The 17,310-nt window shown below is 42.9% G+C and overlaps 1 protein-coding gene across 2 annotated transcripts; it reads right to left on the bottom strand.

Moving 5' to 3' along the window:
• Nucleotides 1–8,769: 8,769 nt before the first annotated feature.
• On the bottom strand, nt 8,770–17,283 carry med18 (mediator of RNA polymerase II transcription, subunit 18 homolog (yeast)). 2 transcript variants are annotated; one of them, XM_061777856.1, is made up of 3 exons: nt 16,949–17,283; nt 16,764–16,849; nt 8,770–10,011 (listed from the first exon to the last, which is right to left on the bottom strand). In XM_061777856.1, exons 2-3 carry the CDS (start codon nt 16,834–16,836, stop codon nt 9,455–9,457), a joined length of 630 nt encoding a protein of 209 aa, XP_061633840.1. In that variant the 5' UTR covers nt 16,837–16,849; nt 16,949–17,283; the 3' UTR covers nt 8,770–9,454. The 2 variants fall into 2 exon arrangements, with proteins under 2 accessions (XP_061633840.1, XP_061633842.1); XM_061777858.1 differs by lacking the exons at nt 16,764–16,849; nt 16,949–17,283 and adding an exon at nt 11,693–13,284.
• Between the last annotated feature and the right edge of the window lie 27 nt (nt 17,284–17,310).

The raw sequence follows: 17,310 nt of genomic DNA, 5'->3' as shown, positions 1-17,310 counted from the left end.
GTCCCCCTTTTTAAGAAGGGGGACCGGAGGGTGTGTTCCAACTACAGGGGGACCACACTCCTCAGCCTTCCTGGTAAGGTCTACTCAGGGGTGCTGGAGAGGAGGGTCCTTCGGGAAGTCGAATCTCAGATCCAGGAGGAGCAGTGTGGTTTTCGTCTTAGCCGTGGAACAGTGGACCAGCTCTACACCGTCGGTAGGGTCCTCAAAGGTGCATGGGAGTTCCTCCAACCAGTCTACATGTGTTTTGTGGGCTTGGAGAAGGTGTTCGACCGTGTCCCTCGGGGAGTCCTGTGGGGGGTGCTTCGGGAGTATGGGGTACCGAACCCCCTGATACGGGCTGTTCGGTCCCTGTAAAACCGGAGTCAGAGATTGGTCCGCATATCCGGCAGTAAGTCGGACTCGTTTCCGGTGAGGGTTGGACTCCGCCAAGGCTGTCCTTGGTCACCAATTCTGTTCATAACTTTTATGGACAGAATTTCAAGGTGCAGCCGAGGCGTAGAGGGGGTCCAGTTTGGTGGCCTCAGTATCGCATCTCTGCTTTTTGCAGATGATGTGGTTCTGTTGGCTTCATCAAGCCGTGATCGCCAACTCTCACTGGAGCAGTTCGCAGCAGTGTGTGAAGCGGCTGGGATGAGAATCATCCATCCATCCATCCATTTTCTGAGCCGCTTCTCCTCACTAGGGTCGCGGGCGTGCTGGAGCCTATCCCAGCTGTCATCGGGCAGGAGGCGGGGTACACCCTGAACTGGTTGCCAGCCAATCGCAGGGCACATAGAAACAAACAACCATTCACACTCACAGTCATGCCTACGGGCAATTTAGAGTCTCCAATTAATGCATGTTTTTGGGATGTGGGAGGAAACCGGAGTACCCGGAGAAAACCCACGCAGGCACGGGGAGAACATGCAAACTCCACACAGGCGGGGCCAGGGATTGAACCCGGGTCCTCAGAACTGTGAGGCTGACGCTCTAACCAGTCATCCACCGTGCCGCCGGATGAGAATCAGCGCTTCAAAATTAGAGACCATGGTCCTCAGTCGGAAAAGGGTGGCGTGCCCTCTCCAGGTCGGGGATGAGATCCTACCCCAAGTGGAGGAGTTCAAGTATCTTGGGGTCTTGTTCACGAGTGAGGGAAATATGGAACGGGAGATCGACAGGCGGATCGGTGCAGCGTCTGCAGTGATGCAGACTTTGTATCGGTCCGTTGTGGTAAAGAAGGAGCTAACCTGAAAGGCGAAGCTCTCAATTTACCGGTCAATCTATGTTCCTACACTCCCCTATGGTCACGAGCTGTGGTTCGAGAATGAAGTTGTAAAGTTACTTGGATTAAGTCATAAAGTTACAAGGATAAAGATACAAATTTGCAATATTACAAGATTAAAGACATCACAAAACAAGAATAATGTAGTAGGCTACTATTACAAGAAATAATGCAGCCCTGCGTGGGGGGGTGGGGGGGGCACAAGCAGTGCAAACTGTAGGCCGGTCCCAAGCCGGGATAAATGCAGAGGGTTGTGTCAGGAAAGGGCTTAAAACTTTGTCAAACAAATATGAGCGTTCATCCAAAGAATTCCATACCGGATCGGTCGTGGCCCGAGTTAACGACGTCTGCCACCGGCCCCGTTAACCTGCAAAAATAAAGTCAGACTACAATGAAATAAATCATGTAATGAGAATAGTATAAAGTAGTCAAAAGTAGTTGTAGTGTTACAAGAATAAAGTAGCAAATTTACAAGAATAAAGTCAATGTAGCAAGGATAAAGTTAAAGGGTTATAGTACGACTTGTTGATTTGGCATGCGACTGTCATTGTGTTTTCATAAAAACACATTTGAACAGTCTTTTGTGTCAACGAAATGGACGTTCAAAAATACCTTTGTAAATGTGCCTTAGCCTTCCTGTGAAATCAGGACTCGAACGCGCAACCGGAGGGCAGAGGGTTGAGTGGGTGTGTCGTGTTGTGCGTGAGGGTGGGAGCAGCTGCGGCAAGGCCTCGACTGCACATTTTAGTTTATGTGAAGCATTTTCCGAGCGCCACACTAGCCACATCAGAACCAGCGTTTTGCGTGTGTGTGTGTGTCTGCCAATGTGCCTTCTGCATGCAAAGCGTGCACTTCAAAGTGGCACAATACAGCAAGCACATACCTAATGTCAGACAGACACTTGAGCCAATACGTTGGATGTTTTAAGCAACAACCTCAGGCTCGCCAGCACTGCCTGGATAATTTCACCTTAAGGGGCTGAGCAGAGTTGTCTTGTTCAGACAGGTAAGAATGAGTGACAAGAGCCAAAAATCAGGTCAGTCAGGGAACTGAGTCAGAAACCAAGACGACCAAAGCCGTGAGAGTTTAAAAAAAAAACAAAAAACGACATTGTCCCCATACCAGACATTCCACAGCCATCGTGGCTAGCTGTGTGCGGCTGATCCTGGAACAGCGCGTTCCTCGCAGCAGTAATCACCTCGCCTGGCCACAAGCGAGGAAGCTGCAGCATCAACCAGGCGCAGCTTCGGTGCCTGTCAATTAGCACCCTGGAAAAAGGGCTCTGGAATTTATTCACATAAGGCTCAGGGACATGTTTTTCCTCCCCCCCAAAAAAGCAAAGCCCACCCTGGTTTCTTTCACTTCAGCAGACCCTAGCAGCCTCATAATGTTGTGTAATATCTGCAAACCTACCCACTGGGACTGCAACAAAAGAACACTGAAGAAGCCACAAGACCACTCTTGGGAGTTTGATGCATGTCTAGAAGCCGAAGACCCCCCTCCTTCCCTTTCCCTATCCATCGTGGTTTCTCCCTTCCCAGCACAAAAGGCACACTCTGTAACAAGCATATGGGCTCCCAATGACACAGGAAGAAGACGGCTCCAATCCAACAGTTGAAGACGTTCCTTCGAAGGTGAAGCTGGATTTCGTCCCCTCGTGGCGCTGGCCCAACGCCGTCTGACTTAAAGACTTCCTGCCCCGAGCGTGATCCCGTGTCCAACGTGGCATCTTGTCATCCATGCTGCCAACTCCGAGACAACAAAGACAATGGCTGCCAAGACTTTTAATTAAGACCGTAGCAAAATGGAAAGAAAAAGCCACATGCAGGTCTGCCTGTTTCTCAGGTCTAACAAAATGTGATTAATTATCACTATCGGCCTTAGCATATTCATTATATTTAATAGGTAAAAAAAAAGGGGGGGGGGGAAGCAAGTGGTCCAAAAGAGTCAATCCAAACCCTTTCATTGCTATCCTAGCCAGCATAATTGTATAAAGATTCAAAATTCAACTGATAGGCACCATTGGATAGTGCGTTTGATATCATAAAAATGTTATGTTTTCTGTGTTCATTCACGAATAATAACTATATAAAGGTTTTAACAAATCCACAGTAAACCAGAAATACATTGTTTTATCTCACTGAATGAACATCTATATTTTCTCATGCTTTAGTTTTTTCAAGCCCTTCAACAAAACAAATCAATAAAACACAGATTGCAGTTATTAAAACAAAATGTGAACATGTTATAAATAAAACTTGCAATCTGGCAGAAAGGTTTTAGCATTGGCCGGATGGTTATAATGTCAGTGTAACCCAATGAAAAATTATATTATGTATTAATTTTAATAGTATATCCAACAGGTTACAAACTTTATTGTCGCTATAGTTCTGAAGATGTAGTGTAGCCCTTGCTGCATTTACAAGAATTACGACAACAGCAGTGTCACAAGTTACCACGATGGTAACATCCATCCTTCCATTCTCAATACCGCTTATCCTGTTCAGGGTGACCCTGACGGAGCACTGGAGCCTATCCCAGCTGACTTCGCGTGAAAGGCAGACTACACCCTGAACTGGTCGCATGGTACATATAGACAAGGACAACCATTTGCACTCACATTCACACCGTCACGGAGCGGGAACTGAACCCACGCTGCCCACACCAAAGTCAGGAGAATGTACCACTACACCATCAGTGAGTGATGGGAACATTGTAAAGGCAAATACTGGACACGTGCATGGTATTAAACCTAAAGAGTTGGCCAACATTACACAGCCTTATCACTATTGTGGCATGCCCGTATTGACAGAGTGGCACTCGACTATTCAGAGTTCCTTCAAATAAAGCATGCAGCACATATTGCCTCTGGCAGGGAGTTGAAGGCCTCACTTGTGCATGTCAGTGGTTGGCTACATCCACAATAGCCGAGTAGGCCTGATGCCAAGACACTGATTAGCCCGGCAACGCCTCCGTTCTCCAGGCGATGTGAAGTGGAGGTGCAGTGGGAGTGCGGCTCATCACCAAAGAGCACTGTGCTAAACACAAGTTTAAGTGGAAGAAAGCCAGGAAACTGTAGAGTACCCATGCCGGACATAGAAAGCCTTCGGCAAGGAGGCATCTGCCTCTTTAATACATAATTCAGTCTGAGCTCAAACATCGCGCTTTGGTCCCTCAGGTTGTTGGAAAACATCCACCAGATGATCTAGAATCACTGGCCATAATCTTGACGCATTCACATCTTTTTGGCTTCAAACACCACCACAATGTATTTGAAATGAAATAAACAATATGTGCTTTGACTGTAGACCTTTACGCTTCGGCATTTATGTCCAAATCAGGTGAAAACCGTAGGGATTACAACAGTTTGTATATGTCCCTCCCACTTTTTAAGGGACCAAAATGGGACAAATTAACAATCATAAATCAAAGTTTCACTGCTTAATACTTGTTTGCAAATCCTTTGCAGTCAATTAAAGCCTAAAGTCTAGAATGGATAAATATCACCAGATGCTGGATTTCATCCCTGGTGATGCTGTGCCACGCCTCTACTGCAACTGTCTCCAGTTCCTGCTTGTTCTTGGGGCATTTTCCCTTCCGTTTTGTCTTCAGCAAGTGAAATGGATGCTTAATCGGATTCAAGTCAGGTGATTGACTTGGCCATTGCCACTCTTTTTTTGCTTTTGCATTATGGTTCGAGTCATTGTCCATCTGCACTGTAAAGCATCGTCCAATGAGTTCTGAAGGATTTGGATGAATATGAGCAGTTAATATTGCCCAAAACATTTCTGTCAGCAGTCACATCATCAATAAATACAAGGGAACCAATTCCATTTGCAGCCAGAAATGCCCATGCCATGACACTACCACCGCCACGCTTCACTCAAAAACACGAAGGCCCGATTAGAGTTTATCAAACATATCTAAAACATCCTACGGAAAGATGGGACAAAGATCAACTTGTACTGGAGTAATGGCAAGAGAAGAGTATGGAGAAGGAAAAGAACTGCTCATAATCCAAAACATATCACCTCATTAGTGAAGCACATCTTGTTCACTTAATTTCAAATCCATTGTGGTGGTGTTTAGCCAAACAGATGAGAATTGTGTCGATGTCCCAATATTTATGGACCTGACTGTATAACTACTAAAAGACCCCATATAGTGTATGGGGTATGGCATACACTAACTCACGAAACAATTCTGTCAGCACTGTCAGAGAAACAGTGGTTGACTTCCAAGTTGTTCTAATTTCCAACACTAACCCCATTTTCCCATAGGAAATCATGTTAATTAGTGAATTAATTAAAAGTGATTAGTTTGCTCCAGACTTAAAATGTTTCCATCATAAAAGTTATTCACTAAACAGGTGATTTTTCAAGAAACATATTAACACACTGAACAACGCAGTCGAACGCAACGGAAGTGGACCAACCCAAAAAATTACAATTGGCAACTCACACCGGCACACCGAGAAATTGAATGTTGCACATCTCACAACACTTTGCTACGGAAACACTGCAACCCTGTATCCGATTTAAGGCTTCACATACAGTATACTGTACTGTATAATTGTTTTCATTGAACCACAAAAACATGGCGCGATTATCAAGGAAAAAGAAGATTGCGACAAAGGGAGGAAACGTTTGAGAATAAGGAGTGTGAGGATATTTTAAGAGGCTGTTGGCAATGATCGATTATTGACAGCACCCATGCATTTCGGGTGAAAACTCTTCATGCTTTGCTTTCGAGCCATGGGTACATTATGAAACTATATATAGTTAAGCATTATTGTAAAACACGAGAGAGAGAGAGAGAGAGAGAGAGAGAGAGAGAGAGAGAGGGAGGGAGAGGGAGAGGGAGAGAGACTGTATTGGTATGACTTGGCTGCGTCTGGCTGGGTCTCGCTTACGCTTAGTACCCAGTAACACATTTTTTGTGTGGATGCTCAAAAGCATTTTTGAGTCGCTGTTTAATTGGTTACTCATGACAATTAGTTCCCTGCACACTGCATGTTAGTTCAGTGGGGTTCAGCCTAAAAGGTTAACTGTATAATAAAACTAAAATAAATCAAAACCCATTTAAGAATCCTGACAGGTGTTTGCAGTGCCGCACTGCCATCTAGTGGAATTAAGTCACGTATACGATAGCATCTTCTTAGAAATATTTGTGTGTTACTAATATTTAATCAACCACATTGCTCATAAGATACTGAGCTGCCAGATAGTTTTCTATGTTGCAGTAAGTTAAATTTCGAGTTGTACGACTATCATCACACACAAAGAACACATAAAAAGCCAAAGAAAAGGTAAAACCCACATGAGGAATTAATCCTCTTGATGGTCACTGACGTAAATTTGCAGATGGGGGTAAACACAGTGGCGAAATTTGCAATGATGTAACATTTTTTTAAATTTCAAATTTTTGTTTGACTTGGTTGTACTCCAAACTTTTTCCTGAGGTTCCGCTGTATGTAGAAGAAATTTAATTGCAGATACATGTATGGCGAAATTAGCTCTCTGTATTAACCCCATTCATGAGTAACAGTAGATCAACATAATATATAGCTGCATATTTATTTTCATGACCATAGTTTGCAGTAGTCTCGAACTGCACTGCATACTACTGAGAGGTCTTATTTAATCACAAGAGAACACCTCCGGCTCAGTAGGATGCAGTTGGAAGCTCCTGTACTGCATCTCATTAGATTGGAGTGGATTAGCTACTTTTGCGGCCAGTGATTGCATACACCAAGATGTTGAAAGGGCAGCGAATGTGTGTTTGGCAAACACACCATCCCACATTTCCACCTCAGCGAATTTGCCCTCATCACATGTGATTTGCAGGTAGGTCAACTCGTACAGACAGACGTCGGCCCCAAGCGCTCCCTCCTGACACGCAACGCGGTCCCTTTACATCGCAAATGCATCTTCCTGGAGGGATATTATTAGAGGCACTCATGTCTTATTGCCTCGCATTATTATGGAAACTGACAGGATGTGCATTAGTTACTTCAGTCGCCGCGCTGCAGATTGGCCATAATGTTGACACACTGGCGTAGAGGCCAATTTGGAGCACAGCATGAAGTGGGAAGAACCTGAGGCGGCTGTGGCGCTTTCATGTGTAATAGTTCCAGCTCAAGTTCCCATGAAAGAGGCACTAATGGGTTAACAGTAGAAATGAGCGGGAGAGGGAAAATCAATGCTTTTGTTGAGGGGAAGAAAGAAAGCCTTTCACAGGTCTATGTATCATTAAGCAATTGAGGAAGCTAATTAGAGTGTGGTGGGAGAGAGATGTGCAGATCTCGCAGCTAATTATTTCCATGGCAACCAAAACCTCCTGTAGATGATCTGTGGTGGTGAGTCGAGCAGAGCAATTAGGAGGCAAACCGCATCGAGGAGCAACAGTGACCCCTAGTGTATGCAAAGGGACATGTTAATTATAAACTGAATTGAACGCATATATTATTAGCATGACAAAATGCCCTACCAGATTGCTTGAGCAGTTGCAGATCATGCATTTGGTGCCTGGGCCTTCAGTTGAGACTGAAGCCACCTTTTAACACTCCCATTATGACGTCACAATTATAGAAAGCATCAGTACTATACAAAAATAACAATATAACAGCACATAACTGTGCCATGTACATCATATGGTGCAGTTCTAAAATTCAATATTTATCTAGTATTACAAAAATAGACAAATACAATTCATACACACGACATGCTGATTATAAAATGTATTAATGCGTGCAGATCACTGCAGACGTGTTTTGCTAGTTTTGCTCAGACCAACCAGAGGATGAAAAATGCTAAAGTCATTGAGGGCCAGTTTGCTGCACCCAAGAGGAGAGATTTGCTCAGACCAACCAGAGGATGAAAAATGCTAAAGTCATTGAGGGCCAGTTTGCTGCACCCAAGAGGAGAGATTTGAAATCTGATTGGTTAAAGAAACAGTCCTATTGCTAAAATAGTTTAAGTTGCATAAGCCGGCACAACCGAGTCCAAAGGCCCAGGGCTGATTAGATTGACATGGCATCACGTAGAGGCTGAAATCTGATTGGAAAAAATAATCTGAACTTCCCCACGTACTGAAAGTACAGCAGACGAGAGAAACGCTACGAAACAAATTGACTGTTGGGGATAAATTAACAAATTTGTGAAACAAATATTAGAATTTAGTTTGTAAATGTAAATCAGTGCTTCTGCTAGTGTTTAGGCCAGGAGAGAAGGCCTTGCTGGACCTGACCCTCCACCATTGTGCTTCAGTTGTTTTTGCTTCATTCTGTGGTAATCAAATGGCAAAATCATTTAAAATATCAAAAGCTTCATCAAGGTGACAATGAGGTGTAGGTTGATACAATTTGTTGTTTGACATTGTAACTACTACTGACATTTGGCTACTAGGTCCACCACATTGGGGACAGTCTGATAAAAACTGCCATGGTCTTGATCCTCAATACTTTGACTTATAAAGAAATACACTTGTCAAAATGATTACTCTCTATCAAGAGAATGACCAAAAATCTTTAATATATGCCAGCAATACATAGTGACATGCAGGACAGTAAAATGCCATTAGATGGCAGAAGGTACAATAAACTTGTGTATCTATCCACCTGTTGCCATTCATAAAACAGAATCAATCATGGCTTCCTGCAAGTTTGGTATATTAGCTTTGTGTTCAATCAAACAGACCCACATATCACACTGAGTAAGTGCATTTGGGCGTAAATTTAGACAAGGGCAACATTATTTTAGTATTTTTGTGTGGTGGTGTGCCGTGAATGTTTTATTATTCAAAATGAGTATGATGGCTCAATCAAGGTTGGGAAAAAAACTACCTTTGAGAGAACTACAAACTGCCATCGATAAATTGTTAGAAAGTTCTCCTATATGAGTGCTACATTACACGTGTGCACAAGATGACGGATTGTATTTGTGAGCAAAGCCACTTCAGTAAAATTGCAGCAAAACATCCATCATTTGAAGTAAGTGGATGAAAGCTCCCTAAATAAAGCAAAAAGACAAGAAGCGTTTAAGTCAAAGCTGAGCTGTATTTCATTTCACGTAACATGGCGATACTGTGTAAAAATAAACAAGAGCTCTAACATCTCCCTGAGTACTGGAGGGGTCCTTCAATGTCTCTGTTTGCTCGGGTCAATATTCACGTCCATGGGAGAAGGGGGGTTGTTCAATGTCTCTGTTTGCTGGGGTCAATCTTCTCCAGGTGAACCAGAGGTTTGAGCTGCTCAGCAAAACTGCGCATGTCTTCAGACACGGTGTCCTGGCCGGCAGGCGCCAACACGCTCAGCTCCACCAAGTAAGACAGCGACAGACGCTCCGTGTTGTCCGTGTTGCCCGGGACCAGGATTCGCGACAGCTTGCTGACCACCACTTTCATGGCGCCTTTTCGGAAAATGTGCCCGTTGGCCACGAACTCGTGGTCCATGCGAAAGCCCATCTCGTTGAGGAACTCGGGTAAGCTGTGCGAGGCGGCCACATCCACGCAGTTGCGCACCAGGGCATGGCGGCTCTTGTCCCCCACCTCCGGCTGGCCCAGGTAGCGCAGGTGCCACGGGGCTGTGGGCTGCGAGAGCGAGCGGCGGGCACGCAAGATGAAAGGGTTACCTTGTTGGCCTTTCAGCAGGTATACCAGCTCATGGTCTGTAAAGGTGGCGGGTTCCATGTTGTCGCACAAGCCTCGCAGGCGATGTAAGAGGCTTTCCAGAGCCTGGTCCAACACACTTCCTATAGTAACCAATATACACATTGTGCTGCGATGAGTAAAGCCTCAAAACTCACATCTTAAGCGCAACTGTTGTCCTGTTTTATTATACAACATCTACAAAAACATACGCGACACTTGGTAGAAAAAGTTGGGGATATTGGGCTTTTTGGGTGACATAGGATGAATCTAAAATGCACTAAAACCTTTACAGGTGAACTTAATTTGACATCTAAACCTTTGAATGCACATGCCAACAGCTCAATCAGTCACTATTTTTTGCACAATTTCCTGTTCTCCAACAAGGAGCTGAAATGCTAAATTTACAACAGGTGTTTGATCGCAAAAACTATTATTTCTGTCTATCGGGACAATATGCATTCCACAGGGGGGTCCTCAGTATACGATGGTCCCAACCGATGACATTTGTCCCTAGTTTTCATCCCTTCCAGTGTGCAAGCCAATCACAGGAGTAAAGGTAAGAAATTGTTCTTTTAATCAATTACTGTTTTTCCACAAAAAAGTTTTACGGTCTAGACGTTTTGTGTGTTACAAAAGCTAATGGGGATAGAATAAACAAGTTTACTGTAATTATGACTTTAGTAGGGATGTCCCGATCCATTTTTTTCACTTCTGCTCTGGCGCGATATTGCAGCCTTGAGTTTTGGCCGATACCAATATCGGTCCGATCCGATTTCAGCAAAAATCATAAATAATTTACTTATTTTGTAGTGCGGAATGTTAGAAAAGGCTTGATCAAGTGATATTACTCAAACAGAGAGCAAAAATCAGCAACAGTAGGTATGAGAAAAACTGACCCATTTATTAATAAACAATACATTACATAAAGTAACTGCTGTGCACGTCTTGACCTCAGGGGTAGTGCTGTGCACGCAATGAGATACACGAAGTAACAAAGAGAGTAGATGTCACGATCGAATATTGTTTATAAAACTCGTTTCTCAGAGTTTGAAGAATATATGCCAGAAAGTATTGTTATATTGCCTGTTTGTATGTGCTTATACAGCGTTTGTGTACCAATATTAATTATTTAGAAAGATATAAGTGTCGCAAGTTCAATGCTAAGTTTTGTTAGCTGGTCAATGGTGTTTCATTCATTGTGTGTTAGCTTTGAGCTAGCGATTTTTGTTAACAAAAACAAAGAAACGACGTCTGTATTTGAACATTCAATGGGTGTAAATATTTTGTTATGGATGTGAACTTCAACTGGAGTTTTAATAAGCGACTAACTCATTCAGTACCAGCTGTTTTCAGAAAAGACCACCCGAGTGGCAGCCGTTTTTGAGGATTTTGACTGACTTTTCAAGGCTTACAGAATATTGTGTTCTATGATTATAATCATACCAAATCTACCAAAGTAAGGGATGAAAACTCTTCTTTCAGCAGGGGGAAAAAGCTACATCCTACCCATTTCCGTTCTTTAGTTATGTGCAGTGAAACATAGGTAGGTTTTACGTTTTTGTGGTCGCGTCTCAGAATTTGGAGATCAGCTTTTTGCAAAAAGCAGCATTTATGCAGCAGTAACTTCGATGCTGCTATATTTATTTGCTTTTTGTCACATCTCAGACATCTGAAAGTGTTTTCATTGTATAATCCAGCTAAAACAATACTTAGGAATGGGTTTTGGTTGCAAAATAATCACGTATTTAGCTATATAATGCACTGTGAGTGACGCAAACTCACCGGAAATCATGTCAGTCATGACGTGTTGTTTCCTGGCTGTTGACATGGCGACCGTGATCCTCATACAAGATCTCAGTTATAACACATTTCTGACACAAACATACAATTGTGCTAACTACCACAATACATATTCTGCAAATACTGTACATATACTTTGTCTCTTTGAGTGTAAAAATAATTCAGCACGTCCGACTTCTAGCCTGTCTGTGCCGCTATTTTTTAGCCGGCAAACAGTACCTTTCAGGCTCTTGAGGGCTGTTTGCCAAATCTAAAATGGTGCATCACTGCCCTCTGCTGGTGGTTTTGCCTGAGTAAAATTCTTCCAAAGTTCTCGCTTCCCTGTGGAGCTGTGGTTAGAGCCTCCTCTTCGACTTCCCATGAAAAAACGCAAACTATGTATTAATATGTTTTCGTTACTCAATAGATGGGTTCGAAACTACGTATTAATACTTGTTCGACAATAAATGAGTTAAACAAGCAAAATCAACTCTTACGCCTCGCTGCTATGTTAGCATCTTAACAAAACCTGTTGTTGTGACCACGTGGGCTCTGCATGCCATCCGACTGCTTGTTTAAGAGTGGTAAAATCAGAGATTTTAGATTCTGTCCGATCCTTGTTTTTCTGCTGACATTGGACCAATTTCTGATCTCAAAGATCAGATCAGGACACCCCTAGACTCAAGTAGTGCATTCGCATAGTTTAGTGATAGAGACTTACACATCAAGTTACGACCGTGTCACAGTTCCGAAACTGCTTTGTAAACTGAAGACCGTCTGTACAGTGAAGTAACTATTTTGCCAGAATAATTGGAATTATCTGCAACCCACATTTAGAGTCGCTGTTTTTGAAATGTAAGCCATTCTACTCGCCTCGTGAGTTCGCATCATTCATACTCGCCGGTGTCTACATTCCTCCCCAGGCTATTACGAACGCCACACTGCTAACACTCACTGAACAAGTAAACGAACTTGAAAAAAAAAACCACCCAGATTCACCGCTCATTATTCTTGGGGACATTAACAAAGCTAAACTCAACCACTAACTCCTTAATACAAGTAGCGCATCGACTGTCCTACAAGGGAAAATAACACTCTCGACCACTGTTATACCACGGTAAATGACGCAAACCATACTATCCCCGTGCAACTCTGGGTTCGTCTGATAACTGCTTAACTCACTTAATACCAACATACAGGCAAAAACTTAAATGTGCGAAGCCTGTGGTGAAAACAGTGAAGAAGTGGACCAATGAAGCAATCAATGAATGTCTTTGAAACTTCAACTGGCAGCCTAGATGAAAATACAGACTGTCACATCCTATATCAGTTTCTGTGAAGATGTGTGTGTGCCAACAAAGACATTACGCATGTTAAACAACAACAAGCCGTGGTTCACTGCCAAACTTTAGCAACTTCGCCAGACTACAGAGGACGCCTATCGAAGTGGGGATAGAGCCCTGTATGCTCGAGCTAGAAACCAAAAAGACTAAAGAAATTAACATTGCAAAGAGAAACTATTCAGATAAGATGGAAAAACAATTTACCGCTAACGACTAAATCAGTCTGGCGTGGATTACAATCGCTAACCAACTACAAGTGACAACCCCCCCCCCCCCCCCAAGCAGAGAACAATAAAGGACTATCTGACGACTTGAACACCTTCTACTGCAGATTAGAAAAGGACACACCCCACATCCACCCAGCTGCACCACCGACCAACATCACACCTCTGACTCCCCCTTCGGCGTTGACCATCCACAAACAGGATGTGAGACGTATATTTAAACAACAAAAGTTCAACAAAGCGGCGGGCCCAGACATTGCGGCCCCATCCTGCCTCAAAGTCTGCACAGACCAGCTTGCTCCAGTCCTCACAAAGATTTTCAATAGATCTCTGGAACTTTGTGAAGTACCATCCTGTTTCAAACACTCCACCATCATCTGTGCTGGACACCCTCAAGAGCGTCACCGGACCCCTGCTGAACCCCCTGCAGTTTGCCTACCAAGCAAACAGGCTTGTGGATGACGCAGTAAACATGTGACTGCACATCATCCTCGAACACCTTGACGGCACGGGGACATACACGAGGATCTTGTTCGTGGATTTCAGCTCTGCGTTCAACACCATCATCCCTGAACTCCTCTCCTCCAAGCGTCTCCAGCTCAGCGTCTCACCTGCCATCTGCCAGTGGATTTATAGCTTCCTGACCGGTAGGACACAGCAGGTGAGGCTGGGGGACACCACCTCATCCACACGCACCATAAGCACCAGGGTCCACCAAGGATGTGTCCTCTCGCCGCTATTCTTCTCTCTATACGAATAACTGCAACACAACCTAGCCAACTGTCAAACTCCTGATGTTTGCAGATGACACCACAGTCATCGGCCTCATCAAAGAGTGACGAGTCTGCATATCAACAGGAGGTGGAGCAGCTGGAGCTGTGGTGCGGCCAACACAACCTGGAGCTTAACACACTCAGGACTGTAAAGATTAACGTGAACTTTAGGAGGCATCCTTTGCCACAGCTGCCCCTCACGCCGTCCAACTGCCCTGTGTCAACAGTCGCGACCTTCAAGTTCGTGGGAAATACAGTCTTTCAGGACCTGAAGTGGGAGACCAACATCAACTCCATCCTCAAAAAGGCCCAGCAGAGGATGTACTTCGTGTGGCTTCTGAGGAAGCACGGCCTGCCACAGGAGCTGTTGAAGGAGTTCTACACAGCAGTCATCGAATCAGCCCTGTGTTCATCCATCACAGTCTGGTTTGGTCTGCAACGGACAATCAAAACTGCTGAAAAAAATTGTTGGTACACCCCCTACCCACCCTTGAGGACTTGCACGCTCTCAGAACCAAGAAAAGAGCATGCAAAATCCTCTTGGAGACTCAACCTCCTGGTCACCACCTCTTCCAGCTCCTTCCCTCAGGTAAGCACCAGTGAATAATGCAAACTAAAACTAGCAGACATTCCAACAGCTTCTTCCCTCTTTCCATTAACTTCTTAAACAGTTAATTTATAATTCCATTGTAACATGCTGCCAATTTTGTCTTGAGACTGTTGTCACATCTCTGTTGGGCCAATTATATTCGTACACTCACTGTAGTAGTCTCGTCACTCTGCACTATTTGCAAATCTGTTGTTGACCAATACTGGCCACTCGTGCTTGACAAGTATCTGCACCGTTTGCACAATTAACACTGTTCCAGATTATCGCACTACTAGCCACTTTAAACTGCTTAAATTTCTTGCATTCTCTGCACCATTTGCACAATGATCACGGTACCTGACTATTGCTCTATTAGTCATTTCAAACTGCTCTAAATTGCTAGAGGACTCTGCGTCATTTACACAATTGTCAAAAAAATAAAATAATTATCGGCATTACCACATTACCGGCAACCTTTCACTGCTCAGTGACACTCCGTACTTTGTATTTATGTATCTGTTGTCATACTAGAGAAGCTCCAACTACGGGAGACAGAGTCCTTGTGTGTTTTTGACATACTTATCAAATAAAGATTATTCTGATTCAGTCACTTACAGAGCACAGATGAAGGCCCTCTTCAGATTCTCCAATCTCTTAACCTTTATGCCACCTTTCCTTAGTTTTTGTGGGACTACGTCATCGGGTCAAGGATTTTTTTAAATAATTCACACATTCTACGTCTAAACTGTTTCTACATCGATTAAAAGAAATATAGATACTAAAATGTATTCAAACAATATATTAGGATCATTAGACACTGCTTAAGCAATTAAAAAATTTGATCTATAAACTCTAGTATTTTTGTAATACGATAAAATGCCTTTTTGACACTGATTGTATGTCACTCTGGTGATTATGTTTGTATGTTGTTTTATTAATAATTAATGGAAAAAGTCTAACTTTGTTTCTTTTATTTTTTGGTCCTTTTTCTCTCACTCAAAGGTTTTATCCCTCACGCATATGTCGGTATTTTATATTTTGTGTTTACAGTTGTTTTTTATGTATGCATAGTAATGTTAGTCTTACATTTTATACAAACATCTCAAGTTTGTATGTTTACATTTTTATACAAACATCTCAAGTTTGTATGTTTACATTGCAACTGCCCACGAAGACTATTCCTGATTTTGTATTATTTTTCATTTTAAAATAACAGTTTCATCTAATTATTTTTGTTTGCATGAAATGCTCGAGCATCTTTATGTCTGTTATCGTCGGTGGTGTGTTGCTTTAAATATTTTCTCCCGTAAAGGATTGTGGGTAATATATCTCCTTTCTTTTCATAAGGTTTGTTCAGGAGTAACCTATGCTAAAGGTGGCTTAAAAGTTGCATCGATGCACCTTTCCTCAGCATTTTGTAAAATTCAAATGGCCTATCCTCCAAGTACTTCCGGTTCATCTCGATCGGGTAGGGAAGGAAAGTTCCTAAGCAAAAACGAGAATCCAAAGATGGCCATGGTCTTATTTTAAAGAGATGTGGTGTTATTTGATTGACCTGTTAGTTCACTGCTGTCTACGTTTTACTAACTGACCTCATACTGAACAAAAATTTAAAAAACTAAAATGTGATAGACCCATGCAGACTTATCAGCAGATTGTGGAATGCGCATTCAAAGATTTAATTGAAATTTTTTGTTTTTGTCATGCTAAGCACTGTCTTCAATTTTTTCGCTTTACACATAGTGATTGCAGAAACAAACATATTGAGTGAAAAAGATACAATATATCAATGGTAAAGCTACAGGTGAAATAGCACGTATTACTCCAACATTTAAGATACTCTATAATAATTGATGTATATTGGTTTTCATACACATATTGAAAGCATTTTAAGGTATATGTGCTTACTGTAATGTTGTTCAATATTACGAGAGCATTTGCTTATTGGTCAAAGCACAGGGTTGTCCCAAATTGACAGTTCAAAATCTTTGGTACTTATCGGAGAATTGTGAGACTATTGGTTTACTTCATCGCATGAGGACCATGGTATAAAGCGCCTTGGTATTTCTGGTCTCCATTGGTGCATTTTGCATACATTATGTTTCTTATTCTAATGCTTCTTTTTTAACCCTTAAAGCAGCTCACCTTGTAACAAATACTCCATCATGTTGATGGTGCCGCCGGTAACCGGCATCACAGTGACAGGGGGAGCCTCCATCTCGCTTCAGGAACTGTAAAGTAGAGCACAGCTTGTAATTAATCTCTAAAATATGACTTACCATTAAAATCTAAATCATCAGGCAAAGTTAACAGAAAATAAAGATTGTTACCTTTGCTTTCCCTAACCTCCAGCTGCAGAAGGTCACCGGAAAAAGACAGCCGGTGTCAGTCGATGAGGCTCGGCTTAGCCTCCGCAGGAAACGTCGAGGATCTGGTTGGCCTCACGGGCGTCTGCTCATTCAACATACATGTAGCATTGTTAGCTACCGAGCTATCTAGCCACTCGTTAACTTGACAGCATGGTGTTTGAATACGCCTTTCAACTCAAACGCTAATGAAAGTACAGAAAACGTTTGATACGGGAATCACCGAAGAGCCAGTGAACAAATTGTGGTAAAAAGTGTACGCTTGGGTCACTTCTTATTCTACTCAACGTTAAAGTTAGTTGTTAACCTTTTTGACGCTCTGCCGC

The sequence above is a fragment of the Phyllopteryx taeniolatus genome, chromosome 6 (assembly GCF_024500385.1).
Source record: "Phyllopteryx taeniolatus isolate TA_2022b chromosome 6, UOR_Ptae_1.2, whole genome shotgun sequence".
Lineage (NCBI taxonomy): Eukaryota > Metazoa > Chordata > Actinopteri > Syngnathiformes > Syngnathidae > Phyllopteryx > Phyllopteryx taeniolatus.
This window is presented reverse-complemented; position numbering and strand designations above follow the sequence as displayed.